Here is a 15311-nt window from a genome sequence, read left to right on the forward strand (position 1 = left end):
TCTCTCCCTAAAAAATAAATCAATAAACATATCCTTGCATGAGGATTAAAAAAGATTAACCATCTCAGTCTGAAATACAAACAAGGACATATGACTCAGCTATAAATGGTAGGTGAAAAGGGCATTTCACAGATATGACAGAATGCCATTTTTGTAAAAATTTTAGAAAGCACCCAACGAAACTGCATGTGTTTTGGGGTAAAGACCAAGAAAAAAGGACTCTTACTATCAGTGAATTAATAATTGTGGTTATTTCCCTGAGGAAGAGGGAAGTGTGTTGGAGGATAGAGTACCAAAAGGGGACTTCGCTTTACTTCTCTGCTTGCCTCTTAAAACCCCGACAGTGTACTCATACATAACGCAGCTAGGTCATTTCATCTTGGCAGCAGGTTTTCTTGTGTGCCTACTGTTCGCCAGGTCCTGTCCTCAGTGCTGAGAATAGAGAGGTGAACAAAACTCCTAGATCTGTATATAGACTCAATGCTAATGTGTGCAGAGACACAATAAACAAAAGCAATAAATAAAATGAAAGTGTGTGCCAAGCGGTATAAATACTGAGGGAAAAATAAATCAGGGAAGAGAAGAGCAATGCTAGGGAAGGTTATTCTAATTTTAGCTCTGGGCAGTGACAGGCTTCATGGAGAGGGTGACAGTTCAGCCGCATTCAGATGAAGGGGAAGAGCCTGGTATACACCTAGGAGAAAGCCCATAGGGAAGGGCACAGAAAACACATACAAAGACAGTTAAAGTAAAAGAATATTCCAAAACATTACAGAATACTGTATTCAAGTTTTTAGGCATCCTTCTTCCCTGCTGGTATCTCACCACCTCTCAGAATGGCCTGATCCGCATCTGATGGTTGGGAAGCTGCGTGGGAAGAAGATAAATGAAGGTTCCCAGAAGGGAAATGGTTAACTCTGCTGGAGGCTGTGTTTTCTGGGCTTTCTGTTGGGAAATGCAGCTCATCCCCAGGAACCTATCTTCTTCTTGGAAGTGAGACTGACACCCAGGACAGCATGGCATCACGTGACAAAGGCTCCCAAGACTTCAGGGAGAACAATGGTGGTAAGCGTGGAAGTGCCAATCAGTACTACCTCCATGAGTCGCCCCAGGGGCAGAGCACAAAACCCAGAGGCCGTGGTCTCAGAAGAGGACTTCCTGTCAAAGGTCAGGACTTCGGTGCCAAAAAGACCAGCTGTAGTCCCCACGCTGAGGCAGGCCGTCTTGGGTCACCACTACTCTCTGAGGAGCGTATCTAATATTAAGTCCTATTTCCATCATTGCCATGTATCTTTCATATGTTTCTCATGGTCTTTTCTCTCTCACCCAGAAAAACAGAAAACATTTGATGTCATCCCGTGAAAACTGGACCAGAGAGTAAAGAGGCAACGTGTGTCTTAAGTGCATTTTGATGAGTGAGAATGCTTTTCAATAAGGCATCCTTGGTCTCCGGTATGGAACCCAGCCAGTGCTAGATTTAGATGAGTGAGGACATGTGAGGAGGCAAAAGATTCCCAAACCTTCTTGTGCCTTTTTTTCTGCTTGGCAGATCCCTAAATTCACTGCTACCTGTGATGCCCATGCTACATCCTGTTGGGTTTCTTAAATGTCTCCCGTCTTGCTTGATTCCCCTGTGGACAGTAAGATATTTTGAGCTCAGTGGAGTCCTAAGACACTAGATGAAAACTTGTCAAAATAAAACTCGGTCTTGTTGCACGTCATGCATGGCTGAGAACCATTTAGAGTGGATAGATTTCTTACTTGTCCTGCCTGGATGGTCAGCACGTCTGACTTGTCCTGCTGGTCCTGACCGGCTGAGGCCAGCTGGGTCCCTGGGCTGCTGAGGAGGACACAGTCCAGCTGTGCACAGGAGCATCAGTGCCTGGGGCTGACATTCCACTGATCACACAGGCTTGATTCTCACCGTCTTGAGGCCAGAATTCCAACCGAGAGTGTCTGTGGGGCAATACTTCCTCTGAGATTGTGGAAGCTGAAACTTCTGTTGCCTCTTCCAGCTCTGATAGTAAGTTTATGTTTCAGACAAGACTTCTGTGTAATGGAAATTTGTTTTCAGCTTTATTTAATCTATGTTCATTGACCTATTTTAAAAATATGACAGCTATGGCTTGGAACTCTTCACAAATTAATACGTCTTTGAAAGTTTCAGAAACTTCTGATACCTGTTTAATCATTTAGACATCATTTAGTTTGAAACTTTCCCCAAGTTTAAATAGGAATGTCTTTAAAAATGACAAAACCTTATATGTGTTTAATCATTTGGAATCTGAGAGGTCTCACTCTATCTTGGTGTGAACTTCGGGAATTCCAGGGGCAGCAGCCTAGGCTCACCTGTTACGGTGAAGCAAGATGACATTCCCAAGACATCCTTTCCAGTGGATTTTTCAAGATGAAACGTGCAAGTTTGCATTTTCCAAAGATGACCACCACCATAGCTCCCATGTCCCATGCTCTTCTGCTAGTGACCTGGCCCCAGCCCCCTCCCTGGAACCCGGGCTCTCTGTGACATCCCCCAACTACAAGACAGCCGCAGAGATTCCACTGGGGACTAGACACGGCCCTAAGTAGCCTTGCAGGTCCTCCCTGGGCGTCCGGGCACCCTGCCTCCAGGGGCAGCCCTCTCAGAGGCAGTCTCCACGCTGTGGGAGCCCACGCCATGCAGCGGCCCGGGCACGTGCTCTGGTCAGCAGCATCCGGGACAGTCACGTGAGTCCACTTGGCTGTGAGCCCCGCCAGACCTACAGACAGTTCAGGCCTCAGGAGAGACTTCCAGTGGTAACACCCCGCTAAGCCAGACGGGAAGTGGGAAAGATGGTTACTGTAAAGCTGCGATGTTCTGGGGTAGTTTTTTACAGAAACAGAGAACCGGAACAGTCTTTTCACCGCACTCCCACTGGTCCGTGTGTCTGTCAAACCCACGTGTGGACCCAGCCTCATCTCCCACACCTCAGCTCACTCTCTCCCCGCTTTCCCTAAACGTGGTTTCTCTTTTCTCAGGGATGCTGACCACCAGCCTCTGCTCAGACACCACCTCTATCCTGTCTCAGTGCCTGGCTCCCTGGGTTCGTGTCAGATTCCTCCTCCTGCGGGTGTTCCCAGGCCTCCCTCTCCCTAAAGCACCAGCTCCCGCTTGTCACTCCCACAGGTGATGACTGGGGCACTGTGGGGGCACATCGACTCCAGATGTTTCAATATCGGTGCCAAGCAGCAAAAGGGGTTCAGCTTGGGAGCCTCCCAAGTCTTCCTGTGAACACGCTTGTTCGCCTGACCACAGAAGCCAGAGAGCTTCACTCTAAGCACATTTGTCACTTTACGTTGCAGAGTTGTAAATCACTCGAGGGAAGGCCACACTGAGCGTCCAGCAGGGCACATGGTCCAGGGCAGACGGACTTGGACAGAGGCTGCTGGAGGCCCTGGGGCCGAGTCCCCCGGTGTCCTACACTTCATGTCTTCATAAGTAATTGGGGGGTCTATTAACTAAATACTTCCACCTGCTCTTTATATTTCCTTGAGTGGAAACAGACAACAAATGGAACTACATGCTTCTTTGGCCTGCAGAATATACAATTAGGTTGCTGTTTTTGTTTTGTTTTGAAATAAATTCAGAGATAAGGTAGCTAGGTGTGAATTAGGCCTGACTATCACTTTTGACCCTCTCACCTCTCACCCACCTCTGAGGCCACAGCACTACTTTTGAAGCCCAGCCTCAAATCCAGGAGCTCATCCTTCACCCCTTGTGGCCCCAAAGACAAACATTCTTGGCGATCCTCTATGGTGTGTCCTTTCTCAACTGAAAAGTAGCCACATGGTCTTACGAACAGTTGGAGAAGATGCTTCAGAAACTGGCCCTGTGACATTCGTCCTGTCACTCAGATGGCCTGTAACCATCTTGTGTCAAATGGCCATGACCTCTCAAGTGCCTTTCTAGTCTGGAAATCCTATGTATGTGTCATCTCTTATTTAATATGCGAATTTTTTATTTATTAAAATAACTTACTTTTGTTCTTTATGGATCATTTGTTAAATTTTGCTCCATTCAAAAGTTGAGTCAGACACAGGCAAGGGACAATGAACCTGAGATCTGCCTGGTTATAAGGAGAACGGCCAGAAGGCCCCCGCCCTTCTCCTAAAGGACCACTAGCACATTCAGTTACGGCTCTAGAGCCCAATTACATTTTCCGTTATATAAAATGTTCACCATTTAAAAACTATACAAAATGTTCACCATTTAAAAACAAATAGAAGCTCCACCTCTATTTTGAAAGTTTTATTTTAAAAGATAAAAATGCTTACATCCTTTTTAAACATAAAAATGCAAAAGTTATTAGGCAAGTCAATCATACAAGTTGTTAACACAATAATTGAAGAAGTGGAACATTTTACCAGTGTAAAATCTTGCCGAATTCAAATCACAGCTTAGATATTCAATGACTCAACTGTTTTATCCCACAGGTCTGAGCAGGGTTTTGGTTTTTTGTTTGTTTGTTTTCTTGCTGTTGTTGTTAATAATTCCCACCTGAGGATTTTTTCCTATTTATTTATTTATTTTTAGAGAGAGAATGGACAGGAGAGAGGGAGGTAGAGAGAGAGAGAGTAGAGAAAGAAACATCGAAGTGAGAGAGACACATCAATTGGTTGCCTCCCGCACAGACCCTCACTGGGGTCAGGATCAAACCTGCAACCCAAGTATATGCCCTTGACTGGAAATTGAACCCAACACTCTCGGGTGCTTGGGCTGACACTCTAACCACTGACCCACACCGGCCAGGGTTCTGATGAGTTTTAAGATAATATTCATCCTCTGGTTATTCTGTTCTTAATCACATCTCAATCACCACCATCTCACACAGTAGGATAGCTGGCCATGGAGGCGATCCCACAGTGGTTGTCCAGATCCTTGGCCATCTTTATGTAGCCATCCATGCCCCACTTTGTACCCCAGCTGAAAGAAGAGAGGGTGTCCATTTTATACAAGTAACCAAACACATCGATGTTTATCAACAATAACACCTGTTGCTTAAACAGTGTGCCTGAGGCCCAGACCGATTCAGAAAGAAGCAGGAGAGACCACAGTTCTTGCTCATGGCTGGGTTCCAAACCTGCATATAATTCTATCCCCAAACCTTTCACAGAATTGCAAAATTAAAAATTGAAAAAGAGAACTCTTGGGGCCAGGTGTGTTTCAGAATGAAGAACATTTTCAAATTTAGAAATGCATTGGTACCAAAACGGTATCGATGCCCTAGCAAGCTTGGGATTCCCTTTCCAAAATCAAATATAAGTATTTCTGGCATTTTATACCTGTTCTTGACAATCCAATATTTATTGTTATCCATTTCTACTCCTTCAAAGCCATAGCCAACCACCAGAACACCATGATTCAGGTCCTCGCTGCTGCAATCCGGATCATAATAAATGCCTAGGAAAACAGAAGTCATTGCTGGGGTGAAGATCTCCAGGTAAGAACTGACAGTAATTTTGTCTGTCAACCAGTAAGAGAGGCATCTCAACATTCAGTTAGAGTGCATAAATCCAGGTAATATTTAAAAACAAGATTTTTAAAAAATCTAGGCTGGGAGTTAGGCCCTCCTGTAATACTTAGAGAAATACAAGTTGCCATGATCACTTTTAGAAACAACTTATCAAGAGGCATAAAAGACCACTGGTTGAGAACATATTCTACTTTTATGGATCTAAGAAAACAAACAAAACACAAAACTACATGAGCCAAAGTTTTTTTCCAGATTTCATTTCAGTAGCAAAATTCTCGGAATATTTTAAAGGTCTAACAACTTTTTAAAAGTAAAGTAAACGAAGCTATATCAGCCAAATTATGTAGCCATTTGATATATTTATGAAGCACTTAAAATCATGGGGATATGGTTTAAGTCATGTCAGATGGACAACATCTGGCACAAATATTACATGTATAGAATGCGCAACTATGTTAGATCCGCACATCCAGGAATTCTAATGCCGAAGAGTCGGTCTTGCTGTATGTCAGGGTGGTTTTATAATATTTCTGCCTGAATTTATATAAAGACAAATCCTCACCTTTTTCATAGAACTGAAAGGACTCAAGGCTTGCATCTAGAGCAACAGAAATGGGCCCCACACTTGCCACTGCTTTCATAAGGGACCTCTCGTCCTTATGGATGTCCACGAAACCAGTGTCATTGGCAGCAGAAAACTCAGGCTTGTATTTGCAAGTGTCATCCTTTTAAAGGTAAAAGGGAAGAGACGTGATTATATCGTACCTCCCGGGGAACATGAGTTCAGACAATTGGCAGTTTAATGATTTCTAAGTCAAGTTTGTTATAAAGCATCCCAGGAGGTGAAGTGCTATTGGTTGGCTTTGAAATTGAAGAACTAGCTGGTGTGTATATTCAAGGAGATATTCTGTCTCCCTGGCCATGAGAAACTTTTCCTATCTAGAGAATGGTATGTAAATCTCATGTAACACAGCAGCAGGAACATCTATACGGTGACCCTCTAAACAGAGAACTGTGCAGCTCCGACAGTTTGTAGATACAGATTCTCCAGCCTAAAATGTGAATTCTAAATATGCTAAGTGTTGTCTCTGAAGTGCTCAACACTCAAAAGCAGAGCTACAATGATATTACCGTTCCATAATATGGATAGGATTCCTCTGTGTCCAGGCCTTTGTTGTCCATGACGTACTGGAAGGCATTATCCATTAGGCCACCGCTGCAGCCCTCATTGCCCTGAGCGCGAGAGCAGTCCACCAGGTTCTGCTCACTCAGCGAGACGAGTTTGCCAGTTTTCCGGAACATCTGTCCTTCAAGGGCGCCAGTTGCACTAAAAGCCCAACAAGAACCACACACACCCTGAAAACAAAATTCAAAAGCGCTCATTCTACAAAACCAATAGCAAGACTTTGACAACAGACGCTATATCTGGAAACTGTTTTTAAAAAGAGCAAACTGCACATTGTCCCACGGCCTCCCACTTCATGGAGAGCAACGCCTTTACAGCTGTACTCCTCCCTGGAGAGCAGATGATCTGCTGGACACGGTCCTACCTGGTCCTTCACAGGAGTTACACAGCCTTTCTTTCTCCAATCCACAGATGGGGGGATCTCAGCTAAGGCCGGTTCTTGGAACATGTCCCCCTTCTTGTGCTTCTGGTTTTGAAAGCCATTCATCACCAGCCTGAATTCCTCACTGGTCTTCAAGGGAAAAGACACAGAATGTCATAAAGGAAGAGATTATTGTGGTAAAGCACTGAGGAGAGGAAGCACACTCACCATGTCGCCAAAGGCATTCATCGCCACGGTGAAGTTACGTCTCCCCTGGCTGTGTTCCCAATTGTGCAGCTCGATCACTTTCATATTCTTCTCCCACACCGCTCTCCTCCATCCTTCTTCACTCTAGAGGCAAGCGCACACCACGCTGTCTTCGTTTCTACTGAAAAAACCCAGCCTACCCTCGCCAAGGGGATTTGCAGACAGAAGAACACAAACCACCGTCAGGGGAGGCTTGCCACGCCTGGGAGCTGTTCTCCAGCACCCGGCAGCGGGACGCATGCCCCATGGGGTCAGTAACCGGGCCATGAAGCTATGGCCTGTTAAGAGCCAGTCTCAAGAAGCTACTCTCCGCTCTAAACTCCCAACAGCAAGAACCGTTTTCTGGGTGGTCCCTCTGGACCGTTTCGGATGTTAGCAACCTCGTTATAGAGTTTCCCGTGTGCTGCCTTCCACTGGTTCCACTGCGCGTCTACACTGAGATCAAGTGTTGGAGCCGCTGAGGCTATTCCCAAGCAAAGGGCAGTCAGGAGGAGTGAAGGATTCATGTTTCAAAAACCTAGGAAGGGAAGAGAAATGGGTCTCGGATGAGACCAATCCCTCCCCTGAGACCTTACAGCCACCTGGAGTAAAACATGTAATTGACCCTCCCAAGTAAGTACACAAGGACTGTGGAGGAAGGCTTAGGAGGTGGGTGGAGAAAAACAGCCCGGAGACCCCCGTTCCCAAGGCTAGAGAGGGTAAGCCTCCCCCGGGGTCAGGGAACCGGCTCAGGGTCAGGTGCTCAGGTGCTGCGGCCCAACCCTGCAAGAGGCATGCTGCCGTCCCAGCCCCCGCACACAACCACCGCTGCCAGGGGATGCTGACTTGGTGCAGGGAGCAGCGGCCCCCACCACCCCTCGGTCCGCTCGGTCAGACCTGGGGACCTCGACTCCTGGGACCCCCACACCCTCGACCCCCAAGGCGGCGGCGGCCCTTGTTCTCGGGGTGGCCCTGCCGCTCCAGGCGCAGGCTTGAAGGCGGCGGGGGGGAGGGCGTGCTCACCTGCGGAGGGAGCAGCTGCGCAAACAGCAGTCGGCAGTAGCAGGTCCAAGAATCTCCGGGGGGAGACTGGGGCCTCTGGGCCGCCCATTTAAGACCCCGGGGATCCGCCCCGGCCCCGCCCCCACCGCCAGCTCGCACCGGGATTGGCTGAGCCGGCTGTGGGCGGGACTTCGGGTGCTGGGACTCGGGAGGACGCTAGGTCCCAGCTTGTCCCAGAGCAGCGGGCACCTACCTCAGTGGACTCTGGGGAAGGCGAGCTGGGGGCCGCCGGACACTATGAGGATCAACTAAATACCCCGAGTTTATGTGCGCAGAGGATGGTTTACGGAAAAAAAAGCTATGGGATGCCCCGTGTGGATGTCAGGGTACCCCGAGTGCGCTCGGGTCCTAGTCCTGGTTAAAATCTCGGGGGCGCGGAGACAGTAACATCTGGTCTAGCGGTTCCTGCTTGGCCCGCAGCAAACCGCGGGGCGGGCTGCTGGGAGGACGAGCCCGACACAGATGTGCTCACTGTTCACAGGTGGGCGCAGCTGGGTTCGGGAGGAATCGAGCGGAATGACAATGCGCAAAACGCAGACACGATGGTCAGGCCCAGATCCTCGGAGGAAAGGGGACAGACTGGGAGCGTCTCCAGGGAAGGCTGGCATTCCCAGTGCTTCTGTCCTGCCTTCCCCAGGCAGGGATTTTCTCCATCACAGGCTTCTTTCAAAATCCACAGAAAGGAGGTGTTTACAGAAAAATGTGATTTAATAAAGGAGGAAAATAGAAACTGCTTTTACCTCCCCACTCTCTGCGTTATGGATTGTTATGTCTTCCTCAACGAGCTTTTCCTGAGGTTTAATTTAAGAAATTTACTTTAGTGACACTTACTTCAGTGATTTTTAAAAATATATATATATATATATTAATTAATTTCGGAGAGGGAGAGAGAGAGAAACATCAATGATGAGAGTCATTGATTGGCTGCCTCCCGTATGCCCCCTACTGGGGATGAGCCTGCAACCCTGGCATGTGCCCTGACCTGGAATAGACCCTGACCTCCTGGTTCATAAGTGGAAGCTCAACCACTGAGTCCCACCTGCCAAGCAATGATTTTTAATTTACATTTAATGTCAGGATTTAAATGACAGTTTGTGAAGATATATTTATATATTAAATATTAATGTACATCATTAAGACTTTAAGGAGCACAAACCAGAAATATACGTTTGTTCATTTTATTACAAAAAAAATGTTCATTGCTGAATATATTTTCTAGAAAAAATATTATCAGTACCTCATTTCCCTTCCCACTTCACCATTTTCTATGCAGATTTTGAAATCTTTTGATAAAAATGGTGCCATGTTTATGTGGACTTGTAAACTAATTACTATTTAGGACTAATTAATAAACCTTCCAGAAGCACTATCAGATGCATAGTAATTTTTGTGTGCTTTTTATTTTTACTGTGGTGATATGTATATACCAAACATGTATCTTTTTTATATATATTTTATTGATTTTTTACAGAGAGGAAGGGAAAGGGATAGAGTTAGAAACATTGATGAGAGAGAAATATCGATCAGCTTCCTCCTGCACACCCCGGACTAGGGATGTGCCCGCAACCAAGGTACATGCCCTTGACCAGAATTGAACCTGGGACCCTTCAATCCGTAGGCCAACGCTCTATCCACTGAGCCAAACTGGTTAGGGCAAACATGTATCTTTTTAACAATTTTTAAGTGTACAGTTAGTGGCATTAAGTCCATTCACATTGTTGTGCAACCATCACCACCATCCATGTTCAGAACTTTTTCATTCTTCCCAGACTGAAACTTGGTACCTAGTACACAATAACTCTGCATTTCTCCCTCCCCCAAGTCCCTGTCAATGGCTATTCTATCTTCTCTATCTGTGAATTTCTAGCAAACTCACATAAGTGGAATCACATGATGTCTGTCTTTTTGTGCCTGGTTATTTCACATAACAATATCTTCAAGGTTTATCCATGTTGTAGCATGTGTCAGAATTTCCCTTTTTGAAAGGTGAATAATATTCCACTGTGTGATTGTACCACCTTTAGTTTCTTCAGTCATCCCTAGATGGACAAATTAGGTTATTCACTCATTTGCCTATTTTAAATAATGCAGCTGTCCACATAGTTGTATAAGTATTTCAGTTCCTGGTTTCATTTATTAGGGAATATAGCCAAAGTGGATTTACTGGGCATAGTAATTCTATGCTTAATTTTTTTCTGTTTTCCACAGTAGCTGCAACATTTTACATTTTCCAGAATTATACGCGGAGGATTCTAATCTGATATGATTTGCAAACATTTTTTCAAATCCTGTGAATTGTATTTCATTAAGTTGACAGTATCCTTTGACACACAAAAGATTTCAATTTTGATTAATTTTGATTTTTTTCCCTTTGGTTACTACTGAAGCTAGTAACCAAAAACTTGTTACTAACTTCAATATCATGAGACTATTCTTTTGTTTTCATCTAAAGTTTTATAGTTTTAGCTGTTACGTTTGGTCTTTGGTCCAGTTTGTGTTAATATTTGCATATGGTGTAAGGTAAAAGTCCAATGTCGTTCTTTCGCATGTGGATATCCCATTCCCCCAGCATCATTTGTCAGCTGGAACCCTGGGGTTTCTATCAGTCTGGTTCCTAGAATAGTGGAGCGATGGCCACGCCTCCACTCGGTCACTGAGGGCTCCTTGAGACTGTTCAGACCTCTAAGCTTTGCCTCTGCCTTTGTCCCCTCAGTAAGCTCAACATGCAGGGTGTGGCAGGCTGTGTCGCCCAGGGCAGGGTTTTTTCCTTTACCTGCCCTCTGGGCATTTGGAGGAGGTAGTTCCTCTCAGGGAAAATGGCTGTTTTGGTTTGGAAGCCTTTGAGGGATCCAATGCAGGACTTCTGGCCACTGCTTCCTCTCCCCCACTGACCTCAGGCACCTCAAGTCCTCACCTCCCTTCCTGCACCAATGCCGTGGGTGTGTAGTTGCAAATGAAAACTCCTGTGCTCTGGGTTTAGAGATAAAAATTTTAAAAATGTTTATAAAGGGAATAAAAAAATGCAGCTTTCTCCCTCACTGGCTCTGGTCTGCTGGGTCTAGACTCCACTGATGCCAACAGTCTTGCGACCTTTTGTAGCTGCTTGTATGATACGGACGCTGTGGGTCAGGCTGCCCCAGGTCCAGAGGTGCCGCAGGTCAGTTGCTGCGGGGCCCCAGGTGGGTGTGTGTGCTCTGGGCAATCCCCCTTCACGATCTCACTCTTCCTACCCGTCTCCAGGTGCCTTCTGTTCTTCCTCGTTATAAGTCACCTGCTCAGCTAGACCACAGTTGGAAATTCCAGAAGAATGTTCTCCAATTTAGTTGTATTTCCAGCCTGGCCCTGGGACAAGGTGCCTGACAGGTCTGCCTGCTCACCCGCCATTTTCTCCTCTCCAAAAACATCCTTCTCCAATGTCCTTTGTCATGCTGTGGTAGTCCTCACTAAGTTCCTTGAGCACCCTTAGAACCATTACTTTGAACTCTATATCTGATAAATTGCTTGGCTCCATTTCATTTAGCTCTTTTTCTGGAGTGTTCTCCTGTTCTTTCATTTGAGGTCTGTATCTTTTTCTCCTCATTTTGGCTGTCTTTTTGTGTCTGTTTCTATGCAGTAAATAGATCTGTGACTCACAGTCTTTGTGGGGTGGCCTTATGCAGTTGGTGTCCTGTGGGACCCAGTGGCACAGTCTCCTTGATCACCTGAGCTGAGTACCATAGGAACGCACCTTGTGGGGGTTTTGTGGTCCCTCGTGTTATAATTGAATCTTGATTGCTATTGGCGCATTTGAGCCTGGGATCCACTCTCAGACTACCTAACTGTGCGGCTCAACCCCGACCACGGCATGTCAGCTGGCATGCTGGTGCTGACTACATGAGTGGAATTAGCCTCAGCAGGGTTTGGCGCCCACCAGTATCTCCCTGTGCATATGCTGTTTTTGAAGCTAATTGGATCTGTTCTGATTTGTCTGAAGCTGGTACTGCGTATGTTGGTTTTGGGCCTGTTGGGAGGGATTCTGGTGCAGACCAATGGCACATGCTATCTGTGCCTGCCTTCAGCAACTTGCTTGGAGCTACAAGTTATCCACAGTGTTGGCTGCCTCTGGTGTGATTGGGTGTATGCGGGAAGGTCCAGGCAGCACCCCTAGGATGGCTTTTTTCAGCACCACGTCCAGAGGTAGGTCACCCAAAGTCCCAAGGCACCTTGAAAATAGCTTCTCTCGGCTGGCTGGCTGTTAGGCTCAGTCACTGAAAGAGCCTCTGGCAGAGTCCGGAGGCTGGGGCTAGTGGATCTCCCCTGAGGCAGGTGCTTGTCAGGCTTCTGGGAAGGTAGTGGGTATGTTACCTACCACAAAGTCATATGGCTCAGTCTGTCCTGGATTTTGGCCCAACCTCAGCAGGGAGAAATCCCACTTCAGAGGGGAAAAGGAGATTTTTTTTTAATGGCTTTGTGTTTTGTATTTTATGGCTATTGCATCTGAATATATATAAAAACTAATATAAAATATTTTATGCTTGTAATTTCATAAATAATTTTCTGGTCAGTAAAGCTAAAAAAATAAATAAATAAACCCCAAACCTCTCAAATGTTGCACACCTCTTTGCTTTTTGTTGCTGGTGAGTCCATTGCAATGTTGACAATTGACTTGAGTACAAAAAACAATATAAATTTCCATAGGTGATGATTTTTGCTATAATTCTGCCTATGGGAGCCTCTGAAAACAAGGGAGACAGCATGAAAAGAGAGGTGATTTCTACTTTTGGGGTTTTAAAAAGCAGTTTTTAGTTGTTAATGGGATCTTGTAAAATCAGACGTCTGGTAGAGGCTGATAATTTTCTGGCCTCTGCTCTTTTCTTTAAAAAAAAAATATTTTTATTGATTTCAGAGAGAAAGGGAGAGTGAGAGTGAGATAGAAACATCAATGATGAGAGAGAATCATTTGATCGGCTGCCTCCTGCACGCCCCACACTAGGGATGAGCCTGCAACCGAGGCATGAGCCCTGACCAGGAATTGAACCTTGACCTCCTGGTTCATAGGTTGATGCTCAACCACTGAGCCATGCCAGCTGGGCTGGCCTCTGCTCTTTTTGAATGGATCAATGACCCTAATAATAACAAGATTAAGAGGATTTAGGAAAGCCTTGCTGGTCACTTGGACTCAGAACACTGCTCCTGGCTTGCGGGGGTTTCCTTGGAATCCTAATTTATAGATATTCATTGCCCGTACCTGACTCCAAACTGAAACCTGGTTCTACCTGCTGTGGGCTGTTTCAGCCTCAGTGCAAACTGTGCTGAAAGAAAACATGGAACTCAGACTGCTGTGTCACTGCAGATTCAGGACACACACAACAGGGATTGTGAACTCTGAGCCCACTCCTGGCCAAATGGACTCTTGACCTACCTACCCCCTGGGGGCTGGCGCACTGCTGTTGATGATTACACAGGTTTTGGTTTTCCAAATTAGTTACAGTTTGCAAACAATAGACTGATTAATGGACCCAATTTTCCTCGCTGCTCCTGGTACCTACACCTCAGTAAAGCAAGTTGATCATTGAGTGCTGCTACCCCCAACAAAGAATTAATCTTTTCTAGGGGCTCACTGGATGCATCTTCAGGATGGGAGCCTGTGGGTGGTTATGAAAACCTATTTTGAAATTTGTTAAAATTTAAGAATTTTTTTTTCTGGACAGAATCTTGAACATGACACGTCTTCCCAGTAAAGTTATATAGAAATGTTTTTCTGCAAAAAATTATTTTATTCCTCCTTACACCACACACAAGAATTAACTCAAAATGGATAAAAGACTTAAATGTAAGTTGCAAAACCATAAAAATCCTAAAAGAAAGCATAGGCAGTAAAATGTCAGATACTCCTCAGAGCAATATTTGGGCCAATATGTTTCTGAGGGCAAGGGAAACACAGGAAAAAGAAACAAATGGGACTACATGAAACTAAAAAGCTTCTGCAGAGCCAAAGAAACCACCAGCAAAACGAAAAGGGAACCCAGCTTATGGAGAACATGTTCGCCAATGAGTCATCCGATAAGGGATTAATCTCCAAAATATATAAAGAACTTATACAACTCAAGATCAGGAAGACAAACAATCCAATTTAAAAAATGGGCAAAGGAGCTGAATAGACATTTCTTCAAATGTTACAGGACAGCGAGAAGCTAGAAAAATTCCAAGGCAGGAGGCATAGGGAAACTGAGACAGGAAAATTAAACAAGGCCAAGCCGTTTGGACAGCTTGCAGCTGGCTTGTAAATAGCATAACAAGCCATTATCTTCCCCAAAGGAGGACACTTGAGAGCAAATGGTTAAAAGCCTCCCTAGGAGAGAATGCAGGAAAGGAGAGGGGAGGGAAAGGGGAAAGGACAGTTTCTTTCTCACTCCCTAAACAGAGAGGCCAGCTGTCTCTGGGCTTGGCAAGATGAAATTGCCAGGTGCATCTCACCAATCCTGGGAAAGCTGGAACAAAGTGAAAGGGGGACCTTGAAAATTAATCTGTACCAAGATATTCGGCAGAGGAATTTACAAATCTATAGACAGAAAATTATATAAGGCAGAAACCCCACCCCATTCGTTCTACAGATTAGCAAAAAGAGCCCATCCATGCATTATGTTGCATGATAGATTTGTTTACCTTGCTCCTTTAATAAATCTGCATGCAGTACTTTCTTAATAGATTAGCTTTATCACAATGCTGCCCATCACTCATTTGAATTCATTGCAATGAGCATGACAAGAATTGAGGTGGGGCCTCTCCCTCCACCTCAAGAGGCTGTCCAGTAACACCTTTCCTGGTGTTCAGGTGCCTGTAACACAAAGAAGACATACAGATGGCCAATAGACATATGAAAAAATGCTCACGGTCACTAATAATCAGAGAGATGCAAATTAAAACGACAATGAGGTACCACCTCACACCTGCCAGAATGGCTACC

At 45.4% G+C, this 15311-nt stretch overlaps 1 protein-coding gene across 1 annotated transcript; it reads right to left on the bottom strand.

Annotated features, from left to right (window-relative positions):
- Positions 1–4270: 4270 nt before the first annotated feature.
- On the bottom strand, positions 4271–8424 carry LOC132211822 (procathepsin L-like). Its single transcript, XM_059656433.1, has 8 exons — positions 8327–8424; positions 7705–7841; positions 7286–7408; positions 7061–7207; positions 6642–6866; positions 6073–6235; positions 5320–5437; positions 4271–4960 (listed from the first exon to the last, which is right to left on the bottom strand). The coding sequence occupies exons 2-8, from the start codon at positions 7828–7830 to the stop codon at positions 4861–4863; spliced, it is 1002 nt and encodes a 333-aa protein (XP_059512416.1). The 5' UTR covers positions 7831–7841; positions 8327–8424; the 3' UTR covers positions 4271–4860.
- Positions 8425–15311: the final 6887 nt, after the last annotated feature.

The sequence above is a fragment of the Myotis daubentonii genome, chromosome 11 (genome assembly GCF_963259705.1).
Source record: "Myotis daubentonii chromosome 11, mMyoDau2.1, whole genome shotgun sequence".
Lineage (NCBI taxonomy): Eukaryota > Metazoa > Chordata > Mammalia > Chiroptera > Vespertilionidae > Myotis > Myotis daubentonii.